This window comes from Ictidomys tridecemlineatus, chromosome 15 (genome assembly GCF_052094955.1).
Source record: "Ictidomys tridecemlineatus isolate mIctTri1 chromosome 15, mIctTri1.hap1, whole genome shotgun sequence".
Taxonomy (NCBI): domain Eukaryota; kingdom Metazoa; phylum Chordata; class Mammalia; order Rodentia; family Sciuridae; genus Ictidomys; species Ictidomys tridecemlineatus.
Window position 1 is genome coordinate 20802468 of NC_135491.1, and position 25126 is coordinate 20827593.

General features: G+C 48.4%; 2 protein-coding genes across 8 annotated transcripts in view; one reads left to right on the forward strand and one right to left on the reverse strand.

The window, feature by feature from the left end:
• LOC110598687 (uncharacterized) overlaps positions 1-13660 on the reverse strand; it is a 95616-nt gene extending 81956 nt beyond the window's left edge. For 3 of the 5 annotated variants that reach the window (XM_078032213.1, XM_078032210.1, XM_078032214.1), the window contains exon 1: positions 11311-13660. In XM_078032213.1, coding sequence (XP_077888339.1) covers positions 12657-13655 — 999 coding nt within the window. In that variant the 5' untranslated portion in view covers positions 13656-13660 and the 3' untranslated portion in view covers positions 11311-12656. Of the gene's footprint in view, positions 1-29 lie in introns of all 5 variants that reach the window. The other 2 variants (XM_078032211.1, XM_078032212.1) reach the window with 2 other exon arrangements.
• The window catches only part of Tshz3 (teashirt zinc finger homeobox 3), an 83759-nt gene continuing 71915 nt past the window's right edge, over positions 13283-25126 (forward strand). Inside the window, exon 1 of one of the 3 annotated variants that reach the window (XM_078032207.1) lies at positions 13283-13416. In XM_078032207.1, coding sequence (XP_077888333.1) covers positions 13377-13416 — 40 coding nt within the window. In that variant the 5' untranslated portion in view covers positions 13283-13376. Of the gene's footprint in view, positions 13417-23105; positions 23179-25126 lie in introns of those variants that run through there. The other 2 variants (XM_078032208.1, XM_005330641.3) reach the window with 2 other exon arrangements.

Consider the following 25126-nt stretch of genomic DNA (forward strand, 5'->3'; position numbering starts at 1 on the left):
ATGGGGACAGATAAAGGGGTCCCACTTACCACCTGTGGCCATCTTGAAATCATGAGATGAGACAGCCAAGTATGAGATGATGCTAAAAACAGAGGGAATATAGTCAGAGGGTAAGAAAACTGGTTTAAGTTGAGCCTGAATCTACCACTGGACAATGTCCTCATGACTGTGTGAGTAGGATCCATATTATTTTCAGACTAAAGCATCCTGGAAAGGTAATCAAGGATCTCACTATTATATTTTTCCTTTTTTGGGGATACCATGGATTAAACCCAGGGGCACTTAACCACAAAGTAACATCCCCAGTGAGCCCCCCAACTTTTGTTAAATATTTTGAGACAGGGTCTTGCTCATTTGTTTAGGGCCTCACTAAGTGCTGAGGCTGGATTTGAACTTTAAATCCTCCTGTCTCAGTCTCCCAAGCCTCTAGGATTACAGGTGTGAGCCATTGTGTTGGCAACTGAAATATTTCTATGTGATCCACAGTCCCAAACCAACTTGAAACAAACCAGGTGATAAAGAACTTGAGTGAAATAAAATCTGAAACATATATTCAATGGAAAATGGGAAAAGGACTCAAAAACATGCCTCACCTGCTCAGGACCAAAAACATATAAACAGGTGCTCAAATACACTACGAATCATGGAAAGCAAATTATACAGAGAGCAACCACAGCCACCAGATTAGGAAATAATTTTTAAAAAGAGGAAAAACACAGCTAAAAATACCATATGGTGATAAGGATGTAGAACAATGAGAACATTTAAAACACTTTGGAAGATAGTAGTGTAGAGTTGCATGGCTCTGTGACCAAGCATTCCCACTTTCACAGGGGCATTTTAAAAATAAGAGCTCAAAAACTGGAAATAAAGAGAAACCGAACATATTTTTGAAAGTGAACTAGCCACACACATCCACATAGTTAAGTCTCACAAACAAGGCCAAGTAAAAGAAACAAGACACAAAATGATTCATCCAATGTGATTTCATTTATGAACACACAAAAGAATGAATTCCTCAGTGTTAAAACCATGAAGCAATGCAAGACAGCAGTCACTCCAAACCTCAGGACAGAGGAGTGGCCTCCAGGAGTGGGGATTGGCATTGGGAGGCGTCAGAGAGACTTTGGGTAATTGAGTGTTGACCCTCTGCCCTTATTTAAATCATATATCTATAATTTACATAGTCTTCTATATCTTTTTTGTATTGCACACATAGAAACATAGGAAATCAGAAACCAGATTCCTGGAGCCAGGAATGTGTAACTAATGACTAGGTGATGAATCTTTAGAGGTTTTGGCTCCAAAGAGGGTCTACTCCAGTGCGTCTATATTATGGTCTCAAGTCTTGCTTCCCTTCATTATCATTTCCTGCAGCCGGAGACCTTTTAAAGGTGTTTGCTTTTAAGTAAAAGTTGCATCCCTTTAAAGGTATCCATTCTTTCTCATAAGCGTAACGAGTATTAATCTTACAGAGTGCCCCTACTGATTTATTATATGGCTTAGATCAGATATATTTTTATATGCACCTACAGAGACTTAAGGTGAGCTCTTTTATTCAATTGTGCCTTATTTGCCTGGAAATCTTTCATCTGAAAAAAATCATCAGAGGCAGAAATCTAGGGAACCACACCCAATGCCTCTTGAATAAGTAAAATGCATGCTGTAGGGTCTGAGCATCAACTTCATGCAGTTTCCTTGTAGAAAATTCCTTCCTGCTCTTATTCAAGCCTATTAATGTGACTCTTATTGTACATACAAATCTAACATACTCAGACAGTATCCCAAAAATACATCAGTTTAGAAAGGTAAAAAGTGAAGGAGAAGGGGCCAGAGTGAGTGACAGTAAAGAAGCTGACACTATGTTAAAAGGCAAACTAAAAAAAAAGTAAAAGAAAAAAGAAAAAGAAAAAGAAAAATCTCAACTCAAACTTTCCCAGGATTTTTGGAGGCATTTACCGTAGGGATAGCAATGAAATGTTAGTTTAGAGAGTTACTAAACCCTTTCTCAAAAAAATCAGATACATGTGTAACACATAATAAATTGATAAGTTTCGTGAAACTTACCATTCAGGAGGGGCAATTTTATACCCACTTTCCTGTAAAGAAATCATTCTGTGAGAATGCTAGAGAAGTTCATCTAAATCCACATCTCTGCAAGCACAGATACAAACACATGCACATAACTATATGTATGTGTAAACACATGTGCAGAGGAAAGTATGTATCCCTATCGTGTGTGTGTGTGTGTGTGTGTGTGTGTGTGTGTGTGTGTGTGTGTATGGTTTGGATCCTATTAAAGAATTCAAAATTTGGATGAAATTCACCCTGATAGCTGAACAATTATGGGAACAGTTGCATCCTCAGAACAAAATGACCTTTTCAAGTTCCAAAACATTAAAGGTTAAAGAATGTTTGAAAGGAAGTTAATACTTTTAAAACATTGGGGAAATCGCCATCCTCTCCAGGACCTGACCAAAATGAGGGAAAAGTGCCCATGGTCTTTATGAGCTTATGCAGGGAGGTGTGACATAGTTAAGTCTCACAAACAATGCAAAGTAAAAGAAACAAGGCACAAAACCTTGCCTGCTTCTGCTCAAAGCCATGAATGAAACTACCTCCTTAGCAAAGAGAGACGCTCGCTGGCTTGTGATGGGCCCAGCACGGGAGCTCAGGAAAGAAACCCTTTTCAGGTGGGTTCCTAATTGCAATTTTGAAGTCACATTTCTTTCTCTCACGAGTAGTAATGGCAAAGAGAGCAAATCAATGTGTGTGTCAGATTTTTCCAGCTTCTACTTTCCATCTGACCTGGATGGTGCAAATTCCAGTCACTACTAACAGGGAAAATAGAAATATCAGTGTGGCTCCTTACCATACCCCTTCCTCTAATGAGCTCACAGAAAGGTCTGGAAGAATCCATCTTATCAATCCTGTAAATGCCCACTCTTCCCAGGAAGTCAGGAGGCCTGTGCCCTGCCTTCACCAACTCTCCCCACCCCACACTTTTTTTTTTTTTGCCCCATTCCAAGCACCTGCTTGCATTCTAAGGTATACACCCAGCCTCACTGTACCTGTAAGCCTTTGTCTTCAGGAAGGCCTGATTCTGTGGCTGCTCTTTTCACCTGGGCTTTAGAGAGTCAAATAGTGTGTACCAAGCCTTCAACCGAGGCTCAGCATACATCATCTTAGGTCACCATCCCAGATAAGCAACCCAGGTAAACTTCTTTCCAGGTAAGATACTGGGAAGTAGCTTCTACCTGGACTTGCCCACTGACACTCCTAGTACACCAGTGCCTCTTATGTGGTGTGACCCAAAGCTCCCAGTATGTAGCCACAGGTAGCAGATATTTCAAAAGGCATCTCCAACTTTGATCACCTCCTTCCTCATTGAGTCTCTGTTGTTTCAGATGGAGAGAGTTGTCCTGTTTTAAAGATGGGGTACAAAAGGTGGGGAAGACTTGCTCAGTTACTTGGTGAGTTATGGCCACACACCCAGGCCTTCCACCACTATAAGCAAAGCCTGCATTCACCTGCAATGTACAGCTGCACACGACACATATAAACATGCAGAGCAGACCCACTGTGTGCATGATCCTTCTGTATTGCTCATTGGTACCTACTTCATGTCTCATTTATTCCCTAATTCATTATGCATAGTTCAGTTGCAGTAGCTCAGGCCAGCCAGGTCTCTGCTTTCCCATCTTTCCCACCTGGCTTTTTGTCTCTCCACATGCCCCAAGAGGGAGGAGGAGCAAGCACATTTGCATTTCTGATTTGTGGACCTGCTTGACAAATTTCACTACTGGTGGAGGATTCTGATCCCTTTGCAAGTCTCAGATTTTTCTAGGCCAACAGGTGAGGCCTGAGGAAGAGAAGAGGATCTGTGGGCTTCCAAAGAAGGCCTTCCTGCCACATAATATATATCTACTCCGTTGGACAGGAAGAGGCTTCCTCCCTTCACAAGACTTCTCCTAAAAGGAACCCTAGTCCCAGGCACTCGAGTACGCTGCAAATGAAGATTCTTTAAGGAAGCAGGGAGGCCCCTTTGGTACTTAAACTTATCTCTGCCATCAGTTATTTTCTGAGTGCATTCCCATAAAGCCTAGGCCCAAAGCCTCTCAAAAAAACCCCAAATGATGCAAAAAGTCTTGCTAAGAATTAAATTCCTTAACTGGGCAATCTACTTCTAAGTTACTGATGATACCTGCAAGGCACTCAAAAAAGAAAATGATTCTATCTCGAATTTGTATCAATACCTACTATTTTTTTGCTATTTATATAGCACTGAGTTAGCCTGGGGCTAGGTTCTGAGAGGCCTAGGTCTCCCTGGCTAACAGGCAGGGAGGACAGCTGGCGATGACTCACTTATGCTGAGCATGTCTGAGGAAGAAATGCCTAGAGGGGACTCAGACCACTACCTAAAGACCCTTTTGACTGGTAAGTGGGTTAGGGATCATGTACTCTCCCAGGCAGGAAACTGAGATCCAACTCTAAGTACTACAGAGATGGAGCAGAAACAAAGTGCTCACCAGTAAACAGCAGAGAAGTGAGACACAATGCACTTCTAAAAACTCCATTTAAAAAATTAGCCTGGGATGGGTGAAGGGGTGGGAGAAGGAAGAGATGCTCCAGCAGATAAGAGATGTCCAGCGGACCTTGGATCCATTGCAAAAGTCCCTGTTGAGTCAGAACTCCCAGGTGGAGCCAGGTCAGGAGGCCAGCTTGCCAGGGGCCAGTGGAGTGGAGTTCTCCTGGGCCACCAGAGGCAGCACCATCCCAGAGCCAGTTCCCTTGATGTGCTTTGATTTTCCCTTGATTCCTTCTGGCTGTTTTTCTACATCCTAACCAAGACTGTACTCTTGACCCTCTGTGCACACTCACATAGGGGCTGCCTTTTAGGCCTCGGCACTTCCTCCAAGAAGTAGTTTACTCAGGGGAGAAGCTCTACCTGTGAGGGTCAGGGTCAGCATTCTGACACTGCCTGCTCTGGTGTATTCCAGGAGTCACATTTTGCTGCTCCAGGCCCTGTACAGCCTCTGGAGAGTCCCAAACGAGTTTCAGAGCTGGGGTGCAAGGCCTGCATGTGTGCAATCCTCCACTTGGTGCAAGTTGGATATATCTGTTTCAAAATTTCAGTCCTGGAGGGGCTTGGGGGAGTCTTGTTGTGCTCTAGGATGGGCAAGGGTCTTGTCATGAAGCTAAGTCAACACAGCAATTAGACTCCTGTAACTTAAAAGCTAGGTTTGTTCTGGGATCTTACATAAAGGCACTTTGGGGAATCTAAACCCTTTCCTAGGGTCACCACCTGCTTCTGCAATCCATCAACACATTTAAGTGCAAGATACATACAGAAACCCTACAGCACAGCTAGTACTCTCTAGGCCAGCCCCAAATCCTCCTCGTGCCCCAAAGCACCCTAGCCTGCCTCCTCCTAGCCCCCAATTCCTCTCTCTCCTCATCTGGATCTTGTACCTGGCGTCAGAGAGGCCGCCCGCTGTCCCTCCTCTAGAGGGCGCGGATGGAGAGGTGGTTAAGGGCAGCTCCCGCCGCCCGCTCAAGAGGGGACCCCTAGGGACTCCACCCCTACCCCACCCCGGGCCTAATTTGAATATTTCATTGGCTGCCGCCAGTCTGGTCAATTTATCATGCAAATGTGGATGCCCTCCGCGCCAGAGAGGAGCCACGGGCCCGCGCTGGAAAACGGCGCCCGATTGGTGGCCGAGACAGCGGCATTTGTAATATTTTTCTTTGGGCATTAGAGTCATTTACCAATGCCATCACCGCAACTCCAGGCACTGAATCACCAGCCATTTAAAGGGTTTTATTGGCAGCTCTGAAACTTCTTAACATGTTCTTTTATTTTAAACTAAGTGTCAACCTATTTCAGACCCCACCCAGCCCCCCGCTCGCCACCTAAAAGACTAGAAAATTCTTTGGACCCTCAAAATTTGTGCACCGGTGATCGCCCCTGCCTCGTCTTAGGGAGGACGACTTGACCTGTTTGGGACTAGGACTTGACAGTCATTAAAAAAAAAATCTTTGATAATTCTTATGAAGGTCGAGGAGGAACTGGTAGAACAGAACATGAAAACAGGGGGAGGGAAGAAGAAAGAGGGTGAAAGACGTGGGGGGCGGAGAAGATGTGGCAGAGGAGGAGGAAAGGCAGAATTCAGGGCTTCTCTGCAGAGGGGGTAATTCTAGGTTATAAAAGTCCCCGATCAGAGATGCCTACATGTCATATAATGTGACCCTTGGGGCCACTTGTCCCCAATAACCTTGGTCCTTCTATTGTCCAACTACATGTGTTATTCATCAAGTTTCAAGAAATAAAAAATGAAAAAAGAACGAAGCCCCTTGTACCTCTCTCGTGTACCGGCCCTATTGAGAGTCATGCTTAGTCTTCTCCGTTTGAAAATTTGGGAACAAACACAAAATCATGATGTATAAATCAGAAAAGAGGAGGGAAGTTGGGAGAGTACAGGGAAACAAAATTCTTCCTGCTCTTGAAAATTCCCTGGCCAGTTAATGAGGTCACCAGGCGCAAAAAGCTGTATGTACTGTCTGGTTAGAGAAGACCGGGTGGTTTCATTTCTGGGACCTCCTCTTCCTTCAGGGTTCCTGTATTCGGAGAGCAGGGGTTCACACCAGCGTCGGGTTGCCCATAACTTGATTCAGAAACCCGCTGCTGCCTGGTAGTTCCCGTAACCGCACGGGAAGAGGTGGGCATTTCTGCGTACCCACTAGCAAAGAGCTACTCGCTCTTGCCAGGGGTGAGTCCCACCGCGGCTGCAGCCGTCTCCAATGTAGGTTTTGTTTGGTTTTTTTAAAACTCTTCACAAATAGTTTCCAAATATCCATTTCACCCAAAGTGGGGTGGGGGACACGTAACATTATAGCGAGGAATTCCAGAAATCCCCCCACCCGCCCCCCGCAACCTACGTCTACACGTGGGACTTCATAAAAGGATAATCCACCAGTCATCGCACCCTCAAAACTGGGCTTAATATACATCTGTCCTCTTTAGACCGAAATGCAAAGATTATCTGTTTTGTTTAATGTTCAACCTCCTTTAAAAAGTTTTTATTTTTATTTTTTTTTTTAAGTTCGGCGAACGACAGAACGAAAGAATATTACGGAAGAAAAAGAGCTATTTGAAGATGCGCCACTGAGAGCCCAGGAAAGTGGGGGAAAGGAGGGACAGGAGAAGGAAACGGCCAGCCTGTCTCCAGAAACCCGAGAAAGTGAACTCTACCTACCACCCAACCCGATCCGCTTCTCCCCCGCCCCCACCCCAGCGGTAATCTTCCTTCCTCCCCCTGCTAGGTGTAGAGTTTAGATTTTTAAAAAGACGTTTAGAACTGCCTGGAAATCCGGAATGGCGGGGTGGGGGGGGTGAGGCATCCGGGAGGGGGACTTGAGGGCCCTGGCTTCCGTGGGGGCTAGACAGCTTCAGCTTCCAAAGTTCTCTGGGGTCTAGACGCCCAGGAGTTCCCCGCGGGCTGCAAATCCAGCTTCCGCCTAGAAGAACGCGGGCATCTAGGCTGCCCCGGGAAGATCGCAGGCCCTTTTGCTTTTGAATTGAGTGGTCCTGGCGGAAAACCAGCGTGCCTTGGGCTTGTCCGCCGAATCGGGCCATACCTCGGTGCACTACCCCACAAGAAATTTACTAAGTAGGAAGCCAGGATCAGGAGGGGGAGGGTTTGGGCATAGGTGGGGGGCGTGCGCGCGCGCGCACGAGTACTTTTGTGTTGGGGGTGGGGGACACACTTCACACTCCCAAACCCATTCTTGACCTTGCGCGGAAATCAGCCTCCTACTTTTTAACGAAGTTTACCCCCCCACCACCAGCCACCTCGGGGAGCGCCTGAAGCATCCCTCCAGAGGCCCCACAAAAGTGGCATTAATATACCGCTCCGATTTTCGAAGGTTTATTTCACGTCAAAACTGTAAAAGTTCTTGGGAGAATTTACAGACAAAACATCTGGTTCGTTAAAACAAAGCTACCGGAAAAAAAAAGAAGAAGAAAAAACAAACTTCGCTGCTGTGTAAATGCACTTTTAACAAACAATTTACCGCCTGGAGAGGGCCTGGCCCCAGGGTCCGAATCTTTCGCGTTTTGGCAGGGGCTGAGGTCCCCAGAAGGGACCCAATTCTTGGTTGAGGTGTGCAAGTGGCAGGCTTCTCTGCACCCAGGGCACTTCCTCCCCACTGCCCAGCCCACACTGCGGTGTGTGGAGGACCAAAAAAAAAGGGGGGGGGGCATCATCCAGGAGCCAGTGTAGCAGGCATACCTGGTGCCGCCTGCCCAGGTCCTGATTTCTCCAAAGGCCCGCACTCTGGCCAGCCGCACTCATATCTTTAAACCGGGTGCAGGCTCCTGGAGTGTACTACCCAGACTGCCTTGTCCCTCCAGGTGGTCCACGCCTCCCTCAAGGCACCAGGAAACCCTGTCCAAGGTCAGAGTTTAGGCCCTGGGTGACTGGGACTGGAGCCTGCCCTGGGCCGGCAGGCCTTTAAGTCTTTTCCCTAGGTGGTCATCCCAATGACACACCTCGACCTTCTTCGGGTCAGGAAAGCGGTCACCCATTGCCCTCAGTCGTCACATTGGACACAACCTCGGCTGCCTCCCCGCGGTAGCCCAGCTGCTTCTTCCCAGGACCGGACTTTCAGACTCAGGCAGGATGTACTGCAGGTCAGGACCCCTCCCTCTCCACTGCAACCTGTTCCAAGCCATGCTTGCGTTTGCCTACCCCCACCCTCGGGAACTCCTCAGTTGGGGGTCAGAACGCTTGTGGGGGGTGGTTTAGACCCATTAAGATAGGACCGGGGAATGGGGTCCAGGACTCCTTGAGTTCATAAACAGACTGGAGACAGACTGGGAGTTTTTCTATAGAATACAGCCCAGTACCCCGGGTCTGAGGACAAGAGGGCTTCCATTGGCCCTAAGATGCAATCTGGGGGATAAGAATTGCCTTCAGGGCCCCCGGAAATGATTTGGGTTTACAACATGACTATTTAGTTTCGGTGTGAACCACCTGGCCACGATGTGAGCTGCCAGTTTCTCCCAGGAGTGTTCTCCACTGGATGGTTCTCTCTGAGTCGTCCTACTACCCCTCAGCCCATTTTTCCCTTCTTTAGTTTTTAGGGATTTAAAAAAATCATCTCCCAGAGATGGGGGACATTTGGCTTAAATGTTTACTATCCAGCATGACTCAAGCGGAAAAAAAAGTTACCTGGTGCTCTTGGGGATGTGTTTCTTGTTTTTGGAAGACACCTGCAACTCTTTGAAGAGTAGGATAAAAAAGATTTCTACATGGTGCATCTTCCATAGAACTATAGTTCCTCCGCAGGGCGCAGGCTTTTCTGCTCTCCAGTCTAGCATAAAAAACAGCTGGACCACCGGATGTGGTTATGCAGCGCCTGCACCCCCAAAGCACAGGCTGTATCTCCTTTCTGAAGGAAGGATCCCCAGTATGCACTGCAGCAGCCTCTCTGGACTCCTCAGGAACTGAACAGACCTCTGCATTCACTGGAAAGTGGCTCTTTCCCCCTTCTAACTTGCCAATCACAATGTGAACAGCTGTACAGGATTTCCCCCCCTCTTTAAAAAAGTTGATTAGAGGGGACAGAACTCACCAGGCACCCAGAAAGAAATATTTGCGGTAAGAATGAAGTCAGGTAAAATGCCAGGTACAGCCAGCCTCCCAGAAAATGTCTGAGGAATAAGTCCCTTATAAACCCTACCCCGAAGTTTTTAACGTGAGGACAAGGGTCCTTTGGACAGGCGGGACTGATCAAAGACACATGTGCATGTTTACCCTCTGGACAGTTGTGGAAGGATAGGGAAGCAAGAGGCAACCACTGGGGAGAACACACAATGACAGGGAGAACACGCAACCACAGCCGAGGTCAGCAATCTGGAAGAATGGGCACCAGGCACTGTCCACATATGGCTCTGCCTGACTACCTCTAAATAACATGGGGATTACAGACTTACTGCCACCCAGACACCTTTTTCCCTTGGTTTTCACTGGGATCCCTGTTTTTTAACCCTCTCTTGTTTCTCCTTGTCAGGCCTGGTGGTGCAGCAGCCAAATAGGACCAGCAAAGTTTTACACTGAGATCTCCTGGCTAACTGACAACCCAGCATCTGCCCAGTTACAGTGGGCATAAGCCCCTGCATTCAAGTAGTTTCAGGGTCTATACTGTGGTTGCTACGGATTTGGAAGCTCTCTCCCCTTCTCTTTCAGCCACACCCAGTCCACAGAAAAAGGGCAGAGACAACCTAGGACTAGGTCGACACTGCCCCCTTTTCATCTGTCCCATCCCTACAATAGTCTGAAAAACTATTCACGTGTTTGGGCCCCCGGATTAAGGGGGTCGAGTGCAGGTAGTTAAAAGGACACAGTAGAGATCAGGGATCCAGCCTACCCCGCCACACCGGGCTGAATCTGTTTGCCTGTCCCGGCAAAACAGTGCGGTCGCGGTGTGCACTCCGCACAGCCCGTGTTGTGCGTGACGGGCTGTCGCTGCAATGTGCAGCCCATTGACACTGATGGATGCGCCTATGGTTAGACGGACAGATGTTAGGGCGGATCGCACAGTGCGCGGCGCCTAAGCGGGGGAGGGCCAGCCACTGATCGAGCAGCGGCTGCGGCGAGCAACGAGGAGACCCGAGTTCAGGCCAAGGCCCGCGAAGGGGGGGGGGCAGGGGTTGGAAGAGCAGCAAGGGGAATGAAAGGAGGAGGCAAAACACCACCGGGGCGAACTCCCTGCCTTCACTGAGCTGCGCCCAGCGATGTGCGCGCGGCTACCGGTGCGCCTAAGTGGGCGCTCCGTGCTTCGAAGGTGAGCCAGGGGCTGGTGGGAGCTGACCTCGAGCGGCGCCGACCCTCCTTGCAGGCATGAAGCGCCCAGCGCGGCCATCAGAACCCTGAGGCCGCCGGCGGCGTCTGCCGACTCACCGTTCCCTCGCTCGCAAGAAGCGTTTCACGCCCCACGGCCGCATCTCCCAGGCCTGGAGGGGTCGCGGTTTCGGCCTCTACGGCCGCAGGCATCAGACGCGCGTGGCGTCCCCACCCACGAGTACGCCACACGCCGCCAGCCCCGGCATCCAGCCGCAACCCGCCACTGGCTCCGGACCCCTCTCGGGGTCCGCACCCCACAACTCCAAGCGCTCTTGCGCGCGCTAAGGCGCTGGAGGCCGCTTTATAGCCCGGGAAGACCGCGGCGACACATCTGCATTCAGGGAGGCGTCTGGACTGAGCCCAAGCCCGCAGGCTGGGGGCGAGCAGAGACTTTTGATCTTACCGTCAGGGTGAGATCACGGTCTCCTGGTCTAAAAGAAAAGAAAGGACGCTGTGAACTTTTAAAACAAACTTGAAAAAGCAATCACAAAGAAACATAAAAAGGAGGCAGGCCATAAAAAGAAGGGAAAAAGACTAAAAAAGAAAGAAACATAAGGAAAAAAAAAAAGGAAGGAAGAAGGTTGGGATTTGCAGCTCCCAGAGCGCTCAGTCAGTCCCGGGTCGCGGGTCGCCGGCCCTCGCCGGGACTGTCGGCCTCCCGGCCAGCGGGAGGGCCAAGCCCCCAGCCGACACGCCCAGGCATAGTGCCGCCTCAGGGACAGTGGGCTTGGGGACCGCCCCCGCACCCCCCGCCACAGTCGCCGGGGAGCGCCCGGAGCCGGCCCCGCCGCGGCCGCCCCATTCCCGGCCCGAGAGCTGGCCCAGGGAGACGCAATCGAGCCCGCAGCGCATCGATGCGCCGCCGCCCGCGCCGCTCGGGCTCCGGCTCCCGCTCCGCCGCCGCCGCCGCCCGAGGGTCGCCCGCATGAGCTCCAGCCCACCCGCGCCCTCCTCGCCGCCCGTAAGTGAGCCCGCGTCGTCTTGCCACCAACGCAGCCCTCCCAGCTCCTCCTCCCCGCGGTCGCCCGGCCGGGCCCGCCCGGAGCCTCAGCGACCCCAATCACCCAATCAATAATCAATCCCCTTCATCCAGAACTGCCGGCAGGCCGGGCGCGGCAGGGTGGCCCTCTCTTGGAGGCGCCCTGGGGCGGGGGATGGGCCAGGGAGCCCGAGTTTGTTCTCCCGCCTCCGTCCCGCCCTGGGATCCGCCGGCGCCGTGGGTGGGGGGCGCGGCCCGGCGTCCAAGGGGGTGAGAGGCGGGGTGGAGGGCCCGTGATCATCCAAAAGTCAGGAGAGGAAACTTGGAGGCACCCCCTCCCACCCTGACCCCCCGAGACGGGCCCGGGAAAGTTTGCCCGGGGAAAAAAAATAGGGGGAAGTGGCAGCGGCGGGTCCCAGGGGAGGAGCCCGGGTGGCGTGGGGCCTGAGGGCGGCCCCCACCCACTCCGGCCCGCAACCGCCTCTTCCCTGGAGGGCGCCAGCGCCCGCCTGCGGGCCCTGGCATTTTCGGGGGGCGCGAGCCCGCGCCCAGGAACCTTTCTGTGGGTTTTGGACGCGGTGGGTGGAGAGGAGTGCGGGCCGGGCGGAGCAGCTGGGGGCAGCCAGGGGGCGGCCCGGGTGGAGAAGAGGGGTGGGTGGGGGTAGCTTGCGCCCCGGGACGGGCTCCGCGGGGCTGGCGCCGCGCCCGTGTGTGTGCGCACGGGGCGGAGGCGGAGGGGCGGCACCGGGTCCCTGGACTGGGTGGGGGTCCTAGGCAGGCCCAGGGCTGGGGGCGGGGGCGCGGCGCCCCCGCGGGCAAGCGAGTGACACGATCATCTCCTTTTCCTTTAAGCTTGCCTGTTGCCGACGCCGCCGCTCCAGCCGCGCCGCGGGCAGAAGACTGGACCGCCGAGCCCCGGGCCGCGGCGGCGGCTGCGCGCCCCCCCGGATGCCGTGACCCCCTGCCCGGGGGCGGGGGCCGGGGCAGGACCCGCCGGGGCCGCTCCCGCGCTCCTCCTCCCACCCCTCTGCCCGCCTTCTCCCCCTCTCCCCGCCCCCCAGCCCCGAACCCCGCGCACCTCGTCTGGGGACGGGGCGGGGGGGGCAGGGCCCGCTCCTCCCCGCCCCCTCCTCCTCCGGCCTTTGGAGCGATTTGTCAAACTTCCCATTCCGCCGGCAGCGCGGTCCTCCTCCTCCTCCTCCACCACCACCTCCTCCTCTGCCTCCTCCTCCCCCCGTGCTCCTCCCTCCCCGCGCCTCCCTCGCCCGCCCTCCTTCTTCCCTCCGCACGTTCGGGGATCGCGGCGGAGCGCGGCGAGGGGGGGACGCGGAGAGCCGGGGCGCAGCAGCATCCTGCGGGCGGCCGCTCTCCGGGGGGGAGGCTGAGAGCAGGCCCGCCTCGCCCCCCCCGCGGGCCCGCCGCCCCTCCCTCCCTCTCCTCAGCCCGGCAGCGGCGGCGGCGGCGGCTGTGGCAGTCGCGGGAGAAGCATCATGCCGAGGAGGAAGCAGCAGGCGCCCCGGCGCGCAGCAGGTACGAGCCGCTTCCCCTTCCTCCTCCTCTCTTCCTCCTCTTCCTCTCCTCGCCCGGCGCCTCTGGCCGCCGGCAACCCCGCTTTTCGCCTCACTCCATGCCGCTCTCCCACTGCCGGCGCAGAGTAACTCCGGGCGCCCGGCTTGCTCGCTGCTTTTCTCTTTGGGTGCGTGCGTCCGCCTCGGTACCCGGCGCCCCCCGGATGCCCCGCTGCGCTCTGCCCCCCTTCCCGCTCGCATCCACTTCGGGACCGCGCTCCGGGCGAACTGAGCGGAGATGGGTCCGCGCCTCCCCCGCTCTCTGGCTGCAGAGCGGATGGGAAGGAGCCCTGGTCTGTCGCTTTCGGTGGGGGGCGGGCGGGGTCACCTGAGTTCCCTGGGACACCTTCGGTGTCCTCCGCGGCGGACCGGCAGGGGATTGCCCGGTGTCTGCCAAAAGAGAGACTGAGAGCGAGTGAGCGAGCGTGTCCCTTTGGCCACCTTACTGCTAATTCGATTGATTCTTCGTTTATTGGGCCCAAACCCGGCACAGCGGTGGAAAACCAGAGCGCACAGGGTCTGGGTATTGTCAGATGACTGTCAAGTCAGTATTCAGTGCTGGCATTTCCTCTACTCCCCTCCCCTCCTTCCACTGCTTCTCCTACCCTCATCTCAGAACACTTAGTTTTGGGACACGTTTGAGTACTCCCCCCACCCTCCACCTTTTTTTTTTTTTTTTTTTGCCAGGAGTGTCAACTCCTGTTAAGACTGAACTGATTTTTCTTTTCTTTTCTGGAAAAAAGCATCATTGAAAGCAAAACAAAACCCACACACGTAACATTATTTTGCAATAATGTTGGTCGGGGCATGTTGCCTGGAAGGAGGGTTTCTGGCCCTTTGCCACCCTTGATTTGATGACTGATTGATCGCCCGTCATGCTGCTGCCTTTGATCTATTCATTCCCAATAAACATCAATAAATCACTTGCAATAGTGAGGCCAAGCTCTGTGACGTCAGGAGGGCCCTGTCAGTGCAACTTCGGGGATTTGGGGGCGGATTGCGAGAAGACCACATATGGACGTGATGTATTTTGATATGAGTAACACTCTGATGTGCAGTGGTTCAGATGCTGCCTGAAGGAGAAGGTTACCTAGGGGTTCACTTCTTTTCTTTCCTTTCACTTCTCTTTTGATGGAAGAGGGGAGGGCAGAGAGAAGGGTCAGGGCATAGGTACCCTGAGTGCTGGTCTTACTCATGGTGGTTCTGGTGATGATGATTTCCATCAGGCCAGCGGGCACAGCCAGTGGAGCTCCCACGTTGGCTGCACTCAGGACTCCAGTTTCTTTACACAGGGTCACAGAGAGGGAATGATGTTTTTTCTTCTCTCGGAAAATGTGCTTGCCTGTCAATGTCTTAAGAAAATCTTAGGAGAAAACAGAGTTGGTTTGGTGCATATAATGCAGGTTTTGCTTTCTGTCCTCAGTGTTGCCCAAATTTAGAAAGTTTGAAAATTCCAGTAGTGCTTTAGGGAGAGTGTGACCTCCCAGCTCACCTCACTGATGCTTCTTGCTCATCCTACCTTCTACTTTAAATTCCAAGCTCAGGCAATGAGCTTATCTACCCAAAATAAACTCTAAAACTTTGGAGGAATCCTTCACAAAGTTGGGTAGTAGGAATGCCTTGGGCTTCTTCCAGTTTTTGAGATTTTTTTTTCTTTTTTTTTGGATACACATTTTAAGGTATCCGAGTGCCTCAATCAAATGAACCATATGTGATTACATCTTCACATTTGGTTTCGAACTCTCTACAGTTCATCATTTTGATTCCACATTGCCCCTCCGAGACTCCTTATTTGATAACTTTCTTCTGAAATTATTAGAGAAGGGGAGAACGTACTATTGTTTTTATTTTATTTTATTTTATTTTTTTCAAAGCAACCTGTTCACTAACCTTTTTGCACCTTTTAAAAAGCCAGCCAGGAAATCTCAGGTCAGTTAAGAAAAATTCATTATATAAAAACTTGACTGCACGACTAATAGGAGATGGAAGAATGGTTTTGCTCTATCAAAATGACCCGTCAAAACGACTTTGTTTCATATTTGATTTAATTGTCTCTCTCCTGACAGGCACATTCATCAATAGCTTAATGGTCAATCAGAAGTTGGCAGCGTGAGTGGTTTCTTTCTTTCCCATACCCTGGTTTTGGATTTACTTTATCAGAATGCCTCTGCCTAATGGACGTGTGGAGGAGGGGGTGGAGAATGACTGAAGGGCTACTTATTTAAGAAGAGTGGAGAGGGAAAGAAAAAAAAAAAACCTTCCACATTAGGCTGGCGATAAGTATGCACAGGCCAATAAGTGAACTGTGTGAGGATTTTTCTTTTTTGTTGCTGTTTGTTTGTTTGGATGGACAAGAAACTTCCCATTTTTTTTCCCTCCTTTTTCAGTTCTCACAGCTGCAAGTTATAAGGTTCCTGCCTGCTTTTGTGGCATACTGAGAGTGATGACAAATTGATTGCTTTGTACTGATAGAGAGTGGGAAAAAGAAAGATGTCTGCTGATTGGTAACTGGAAATCCAGTCCCCAGCAACCTTGAGAATACTCGAGAATTTTTTTTCCCCTCCAAACTGAAAGGTCCGCTCAGCCATAAAAAAAGAAAAGTTGTTTTGCCAGCTTCATTAGTGTTCACCTAATTAGCTGTAAACCTGATGGATTCCTGACAGCTTTAATGATTGGAGATGACAAGCTCGACGCAGTGTCATCCAGCAGAATTAGGTTTGCAGCTAGTTTGATGTAATCAAGTTGATATTACACAGTCCTGGCTGCCTTTAGTTGTGCATTAACTCAATTTTCTGCTGCAGGTGACAAATGGGCTTTGGTACCTGGATAATCATGTCATAGGAATTAGGGCCCTTTTAATGGTCTGGGGTAGAATAACAACCACAAAGGGCCGAGAGCTGGGTAGAGCTTGCAGACATAGCACACAGGTGCACACAATCTTTATATTTAGGCCAAATGTAACACTGCTCTCTGGAAGGCTGGAATAGGCTCCCAAGAATCCCTGAAAAGATGTATTTCTGTAGTTTAGTTTTTTTTTAATAGAAATTATGCAAAGTCTAGTGTCTTTTCTGAGAGAGAGAGAGATTTCTTTACCTGCAGAGGAGAAACCTGGACAGGAGTTTCCTTTCTTCAGGCGTGTGATTTCAAAGGGCAGTGCATTTGTGCTGGGCAGATGTTGCCGCCTTGTAGAAGCTTAGAGAAGCAGGGTTAGCAAAAAGCCAGTGTCTTTTAAGCAAAATGACCATTATCCTTTGCTTAAAATATGATCCTCTCCTATTTGTAGTGTCTGTCTTTAATCAAGTATTTTCTAAAATGCCAGCAACAAATTTAAAGTAACCTAGTAGCAGATAATATTTTATTCATTTGTATACATTTTCTGGAGGAAACGTGAAATCAGCAGGCCATTGCCTACAAAAAAAAAAAAAAAAAAAGATAAGAAAAATCCTCAAGGAACCACAACTTGCCACTGGCCATTTGAGGCTTTTTCGTTGAAAAGGAGAAATCTTTTGTGGACTTCTTAGGTGGTGACATTGAGGGGAAACATTCAAGTATGTTGACATTTATAAAAGGGACTTGGATCTGCTTAGGATGTGTTGGTATCAGAACACTGAAGGTCCCCTGGGATATGCAGAGGGGCCTTCACATTGCCAGTGGACAGGGCTAAGCCTAGGAGATGGCCCACCTGGCGGTGCCCAGTCCATGCCTTCCCAGGCTGGGTCCAGGCTGCTCTAGAGAGGAGCTTTTTCCTTCTCCCTTGGAAGCCCCTGGAGCATTCAGGAGTGCATTTCAGCATCAGCCTTGGGATTTATTTGCTCTCAAACCCACCACATATTTTTCCTTTGGACAGGTAGTCTTCTCTGTAGCAAGGTAGCAAACTACTGGCTTTGGCTGATCTGTGACACCCACCCCCAACCTTATTTCCTCTGAAATAAGGGGAGCAATGCAGAATTTTAAAAAGGAAAATAAAAAAGATGAAGGCAAAAAACAAAGAGGCTAGGAGGCGAGGATAATCCCGCGGCCTTCCACATGGGGAAGAGAATCTTCCAGAATCAGCTGCTGTGCCCCCATTATCTTGACAACTGTCAGTGAGGGCTTCAGTGCTCTCCAGGGCCACACTTGATTGTGAGCGGTTGATGTTGTCATTTTGTTCTCAGTTTTGCCTTGAGCGCGCTCATAAACGGGAGAGAGATAGTCAATAACTGATGTATCAGCAGTTATTCCCCAAATTGCCTCACAAGTCTGCATTTTCCCTCTTTTTTACTAAAGATTGTTTTGTAAAGTGATTAGAATGAAAGGTGACTGTTCAGGGCCGTGGGAAATGCCGTGAAACCCAGGTGAGTTCGTGGAATGAAAACCCGTCCTTCACCCCGCCCTCTACCTCTGGGATTTGTGGAAGGAGAAGGATTACCTGGAGGGCACAGTGCCTGGGCCCTTTGGGGTGTTTTCCTTTTACACAAGTCATGGCCAAGTGAGGCCAGGGCAGGGACTGCTGCTCAGGCAGGAACGCAGAGGAATTGTTGGAAGTCTCCGGCCCTGGTGTGCCACAGCACATTTAATCCCATAATGCCAGCAGTTCAGTTACTCCAAGTGCAGCTAGTGGGTCTTGCTGACCCATTTCTACTCCTGCCGGTCACTGGACAACTATGTAAATAGCTTTGGTCTTATAGCAAAATAATAATAATAATAAAAAGTAAGGCATGTGTCTATCCTTCTATGTTAGCATGCAACTCCGTTAAATAGATAAGCCTTAGAACTAAGGTGCTTTTCACACCCCTAGATGTCACCCCACATCCCATGGGGGGAGACAGGGCAGAACAGAACAGTGGTTTCGTTTACTCAGAACTCTCTCAGGTGTTCTCTCTCTCTCTCTCTCTCTCTCTCTCTCTCTCTCTCTCTCTCTCTCTCTCTCTGTGTGTGTGTTTTAGTTATACTCCAAATTGTGGTTTCTCTGTCTGAAGTTAAAAATGAAAGGTGAATACAATATATTGTATTTGGTAACAATGATATGGACTGGTACATCCAGACAGATAATGTGCAGTTGTAATTAGACTCAATAGACAGGCAGTCATTTTTAAATTCTTTGACACATGCATAAAATAGTCATATAATAAGATAAGATGACAATTTTATGTTAGGTTGATAAAGTGTCCTGATACATGCATTTAAATGTCTGTAAGCCTTTTTAAAAAAAATCCAGACAGATTAATTCTAGTTTCCAGTATTTGCAGTTAGTCATTAAATTAATTTTTAAATCCTACTAAACAATAGCTATGAATATTTTTTCCTCCCTTTCTGGATTTTTTTTTCCCTTACTGAATTTAAGGAATGGATATGTAGACTTGGTAGCTTTCCTTCCTTTTGCAACATTTGTAAAAATTTACGTTAGATGTGGACTTAAAAATTTAGGTCACTGTTCGTGACTAACATAATGCTGTGCATTTTTTGGAAGTATTTTTTTAAAAGACAATAATAGGATGTAATCTGCTTCTGATCTCTTGACTGAACAACTGACATACTCTAGGTTTAGGAATCTTTATTAGAAAGATTAGTTAGTGTCCTTGACCAAATATTGAATATTTTATAAGCCCCATTTAAAAAAAGAAGACATTTCTAGTACATATACTTCGTTTGATCAGCGTTTAGATTCTTGGGTTTAATTACTTCCAATTCTGTAAATTATTTCACTATTTCAGCCAGAATAACTCATGAGATGTATTGAGAGGGGGGAAAGGGATTTCGTAAAAGGTCACATTACCTGGACTTTTTGACCATCTCTCTACCTTATTTTCTCAGCTCTGCAGAGGTGTGGCTCTTGAAGAATAATTTAAGTTTGTTTGGGCTTAATGATAAATTATTAATTCATACTGTCAGGACACATGTTATTAATTATGACTGTGCTTTCTTCATCCAGAACAGCTGTTGGGAAAACAGGGTAAGTTCAGATTGTCTTTGGGAGGCTGGGTACCAAAGCAAGGTTCTTACCAACTCCTTGTCATCAAATTCTTGGTCTCCAGGCTTTGAGAATAAAGGATTGCAGAGGGCGGAGTATAGGGAAGAGAGAAACTATTAATTCTAGACCAAGATGGGCACTGGCAAATGTCAACTAATGTGCATTTTTAAAACACAAGCCTAACTCTCAACCCATTCTGAGTCCAGTCGGATTCCAAGGTGTAGGACACCTGATTTCTTCCCAATTCCAGTTTGGAGTTGGCTGACTCCTCCATTCTACCAGTACCCCTCCCTGCCCCGCCCTCTCTTCTTTTTTTTTTTTTCTCCTCTTCTTTCCTCTGTGGTAGGCCAGAAGGTCATGTTCACAAGTTTATAGTAGCAGAAAACAAAATACTCTGCATGCTTGTTTCTTTCCCAAACTGGAGCCCATCTTTAATGGAGAGCAAAGGGCTGTTTGGTAATATACGTGCAGTGACTCAAATTCATTTACTTTTGATTTTCCGTCCCCATCATTAAATCTAGTCCTATGTATTCAGTTTCCTCTGAGTTCTTTGAGAAATGCATGTTGCATAAAATAGGCAATTTTTAATGAACAATTTAATGTAAATGGGTTTTGAATTTAAATTAATATTAATGAAGCCTTGAGTGAATTTATTTTGCATACGTAAAGACTTGTAAGTCTTTCACCCATGTGCTTTCTCCTTTATGTAGTAACATTGGTTGGGTGGATTAACCAGCACCTTTTAAAGATTTACACTTAAAAAAATTAAATTGATTTTATATGTCCACTAACGCCAACATATTATTAAGCAAAAGCGTTACTTCATTTTAAGAAAACATACCTCATTTCCTACTAACCCTCTTAGTTCCCATTGCTCTGGAAGCAGCCGCTGGTTTGGCATCGCTCGCTGCTGGAGAAAATACATACCAACAATAGTTACTACAATCAAGATGTTTTCTTTCTTTGGCTTACCTCTAATGCATTATGTATCCTGGAATGATGGGAAGTTCTGTAATTAATTCTGTTAGATGTAATTGCTATAATCACTTTGATGTTACACATAATAAAGGTAATATGGTAAGCACATAAAAAAATATAAACACCTTATTGTAATACTACTGCTAAAATCCCTTCTCGCCAAGCCTCGTTTATAGACAAGTGTTCCAGACTATTTTTGGTCATAGGTGACAATTTATCTGAGCTAGGTTAATTGATATTCCAAAGGAGAGGCATTTATTGGAAAGGATGGGCCTTGGCTTGGAGGGGATCTCCAAGCTGGTTGCCTAGGAATCTTAATGCCTGTTTCCTTAAAGATGTGGCTAATTAAGAAAAGGTTTTGTCTTCTGTGGATAAGAGAGGTAAACGCTGCAGAAGTGGCCATGGCATGAGGAGAGAGTGTGGCAAAGGAAGGAGTGATGAGCTAGGAGAATGATCACAGGGTTCAGATCACAGGGGCTGCTGTTCAGTAGGTTTTCTCATGGCGTGGGATTATGGGAAGCGCCCTGGGTATATGTGTATAAGAGAGGGAAAGCATGCCGGCATGTGCTAATGGGTAAGCAGAGAAGGCCACCTTTCTATAAGAGTGCAGTAAGGGAAATAAAATGTAGAATATTTGCTTTTTATTTTCCTGCACATTTCATTGGGGAGATGGAGGATGGTTCCTAACTGTTGCTTGACATCCCACAGCATTGGCTGATGTGATCTGGTGTACTGAAATCTGAATGATGTTTGAGACCCCACCTCACCACCCATGCCCCCATCTTTGGTACGCCCATCGTGGACCCATAATTCCCGCAGGGCTTGGAGGAAGTTTGCCTGAGACCCAAGTGCACAATGCTCTTAGGATTTTCTGAATGCATGTAAATCTTTTTTTTTTTTTTTTTAAACCAGTGCAGCTTGCAAGAGGTGGGGATGTGGTGGGACAGGAAACTTAATATTTAATTTTCTCCACTTGGAGAGTCTGGTTCTGGATCTGTGGACACACAAACTTTGCTGTACCCTCTAATCACAGAGTGTTACAGAGTTCTCATGGCCTATTCTGTGCTGATTCCCCATATCTACATTGTATTTTTTGGTGTGTTTTAAATGATCATACAGAGGATAAAACTAAGAGAGGGGGCGTTTGAGAAGGGAATGCTGAAATCTCCTGGGAGGAAGGAAAAGGTGTGCTAAGGTAGGCAGATATTCCCTGGCCTGTGTCTTGCTCTTGACCCTAGTGGCTGGTGCAGACCTGGCCAGGGGCAGTGGATCCTTCTCCTGGGCCTTGAGCAGGTGTGGTCTCCTGCCTGCCAGGTAGGCAGGGGCCTCAGGGGAGGGTCCTTGGTCTGGGCCCCGGCCTGGGCTGCAGACCGGCAGCTACTGGTCCACAGCAGTGACTCCCAGGCTGGTTTTGATGGGGAGGATGATAAAAGGTCTGAGAACTCCATAGGCCCCTGTAATCAGGGCCAGTGCTGACATCCTTCTCAAGTTTGACAGCTTCTTCCTTTTCTCTCCTCACCGCCAAGCCTTTCTCAACCGAATTTCCCCGCCCTCCCTCTCCCCTCCCTGCCTGCCGCCCACCCCTTCCCTCCCTCTCCTCCTTTCTGTGTGTGTCTCTCTTGTTTCATGTTCTTGATCAGTCTCAGATGCCGGGAATTATTTTTTTTCGGGCGGGAGGGGGAGTGTTGCTTTAGGTTTGTGGGTTGGGCAGGTGTGAGAGGAAGTCTGTGTTTTTTTTTTTTTCTTTTCTTTTTTTTTTTTTTGTACTGTAGGCCTGTTGCTAATTAATGTTCCTCCATAAGATTCTGTCGGAGTTGAGTAATGTTTTTGATCTTTATGCCTGATAACTGCATACTTAATGAGATTTCAAAGCTGTGAGTGCAGCTCCCTACAATTATTGACAGATGCCTTTTCTTTGCCATTGGGTTCAGCTTCATAAATCCTCTCGCCGTAATGAGGTTCAGTAGTGCCACCCTGGCAGTGAGCTAATGAAAGGGGGGAGGGCGAAGCGGCTCATGGCTGTCTGACACATTTTTTTTCCTTTAAAATTTACTATGCAGATGTCAAGCTGCGGGACGATTACTTCAAACATGCTAATTTTTATCTTGCTTTTGTGTCAGCCCTTTGCCATTAAAAAATAAATAAATAAAAGGACTAACCTTACTCCACTTCATTTCTTTCTTTCTTTCTTTTTTTTTTTTTAAGTCACATTTTTAATAACCCCTGGTGTGTGACTGCTGGGGACGTTGACACGCGCGTGGCCTTTTGCAGCTATCTAGTGGCAGAATCTGTTTTAGGTTTTTTTTTTTTTTTTTTTTTTTTTTTTCCTTTGCCATTGGAAGGGCAGGGGGAGGATAAAGTACGATTTCCCCAGGCCTCCCTGCAGCCTGCCCTAAGTATGCACTTGAAACGTCGGAGAATTCATTTCAGAGTTCTGAAACTAAATCCTGGTGGAGAAGAGCCGCACCATGCCAAACAGTCGATTTCCTTTTCAGCGGAGTCATACATCACTGACCCACCCTTCCCTCCTGACAGAATGACATATGTCATTTATCATATGGGCCCCGGCCAGACAACAGGGAGGGGAGGGAAGCCCAGTTCCGAAGGATGCTGTCTCCTCCTCCCCGTACAGTACAGTGTGGCTTGCAGAGAAAGCACTGCTGATTTGGCGAGAGGGAGAGGGAGGAGAGAGGGGAGGCAGGGGAGCAGGGAGGCGAGAGCCAGAGCCTGCTTCGTGGATGGCTGTCGGGGTGTGTGGCGTGGCAGGCTCGAGATTGGCAGAGGCGCGGAAAAGAGGTTATGTTCTTTCAATATTATCTGCTAAACCACACTGTTCAGCCTCTGATCCTCTCCTACTCCCCCTTTCCTATTTTCCTTTTCTCTTTTTCCTTCTTTTTTTTTTTCCCCTTTAATCCAGGGAAGCAAGGAGAAAAAAAAAAAAAAGCAGGTTGACAGGTATCATTCAAGCCAGCCTGGCTGGTGAGGGGTGGTATAAATGAATCTCAGGGCTCCTGGCTTCAGATGATTCAAACGTGCGTTATTGAAGATGGATGTTCCTTAAAAAAAGATTGATGGTGGATGCCGGGCTTAGGGTGCCATTTATCATTTTGAATATTATTTAGACTTGCCGTGTAAACCTGTAACTTGAGAGTTGGACCAGCCGGGGCAGGGTAGGGGCCTGTGTGTGTGTGTGTGTGTGTGTGTGTGTGCATATGTGTGTGTGTGTGTGTGTGTGTTTCCATCGATTGGCCTTGGATTCTCATTGCTGCCGACCAGACACAAGTCCTTCCATTTATAATAGGGAGGACCCCCCCACATCACCCCTCAAAAAAGGCGGGAGTGGAGAGGTCTTAATTTTGAATAATTTCCAAGGACACAGGGAAAAATGAAGTGTCTGTGATTTACCCTAAAGCTAACAGACAACTTTTTTACTCTCTTTCCTCCTTCATAAAGGCAGTCACGTACGAAACATTAAAATATAAACAGAGCCGTAGTTGCTGAAGCCAGAACCCTTGTCTGATTTTTTAAACTCTGTGTCATGCTTTAAAAAAAAAATCTATCCGAAAAGCTTAGCACAATATAACTTAAAAAAAAATATTGGTTGGCTTGGTTAGTAGTGTGAGAATGAAGAAACGTAGACTTCCACATCTCAGGAAATTTTCAGATAAAAAATGATCTTTTGCGGCTCCCTGCCCCTATCCCAGCAGCCTCTTCCCCTTTGGGTCTGCACTCTGTTCTCCGCAGCTGGGCCCCCACCAACCCCCTCCAGGACTGATGTGGACAGCTGTTTCCAGGCCCTGCCAGTTAATCACTTCTTGTTCTTTTGCACCCCTGTGCTCTGTGCACCAGGACACCCCCACCTACTGGAAGTACTTAGGGACGCAGGCTGGCTTACGCCTGGAGCCCCCAGCTGCTGAGAGCGAGGCTCCTCAGAGAGGGCTGGCCTTTATACCTCTTTTGCTTCTGAGGCCTTGCTGCCTGGCTCCCTGGTGGAAAAAGGAAAACAGAAACTCTGCTGGCCTCCCTGCTCCTTCTCCTCCACCCAAAGAGCCCTGATAGTGCAAATTCAATTGTCAGGGATTCTATTAAATATGTGACTTTATTTGGGTTTGCTAATTAAATTTAAGGCGTCTTGTATGACTTATAGTGTGGACATTAATTTTTTAAAAATGATGGAACAGAAAGTTAGATTGGAGTAGTTTTTTATCTAAAGAAATGACAATCTAGAATTTGTGCAAGAGCTGAATGTATCTTGAGGCTTCTAGGGCAAACTTTTCCCTGACATATAAAAGGACTGCTATCTGCCTGAGCGGCAAGGAAATGGAAGTGCTGCCTGTTCACTTGCCAACTCCAGTAAACTTTGAATGTATTTTGAAATAACTTTATTAGCAATGTGACACTGCACTGCACACGAGGATGACTTAGGATTCACTTTGGGGGTTGACCAGCTGCTGCCAAACATCGGGTAGAATCAGATTTGTGTCCTTTGTTGGTGCCTGAAATTGCACCCAGCTATAAAAAGATGATATTGTTCCTTGCTGAGACTTCATGGAAGAAGACAAAACTTTGATCATCTCCCCTTGCACTTGGGCAGTGTTGGAAGTAATTGGAGTACAAGTGCCAATTTGCAGGAACAATTGTAAACACCTTTGATACAAATGGCATCCTCCCATTTTTTACTGATTAGAAAAACTTTGCTATTAATAGGTGCAAAGTCCATTTCAGGTATAATTGGTAAGGAACT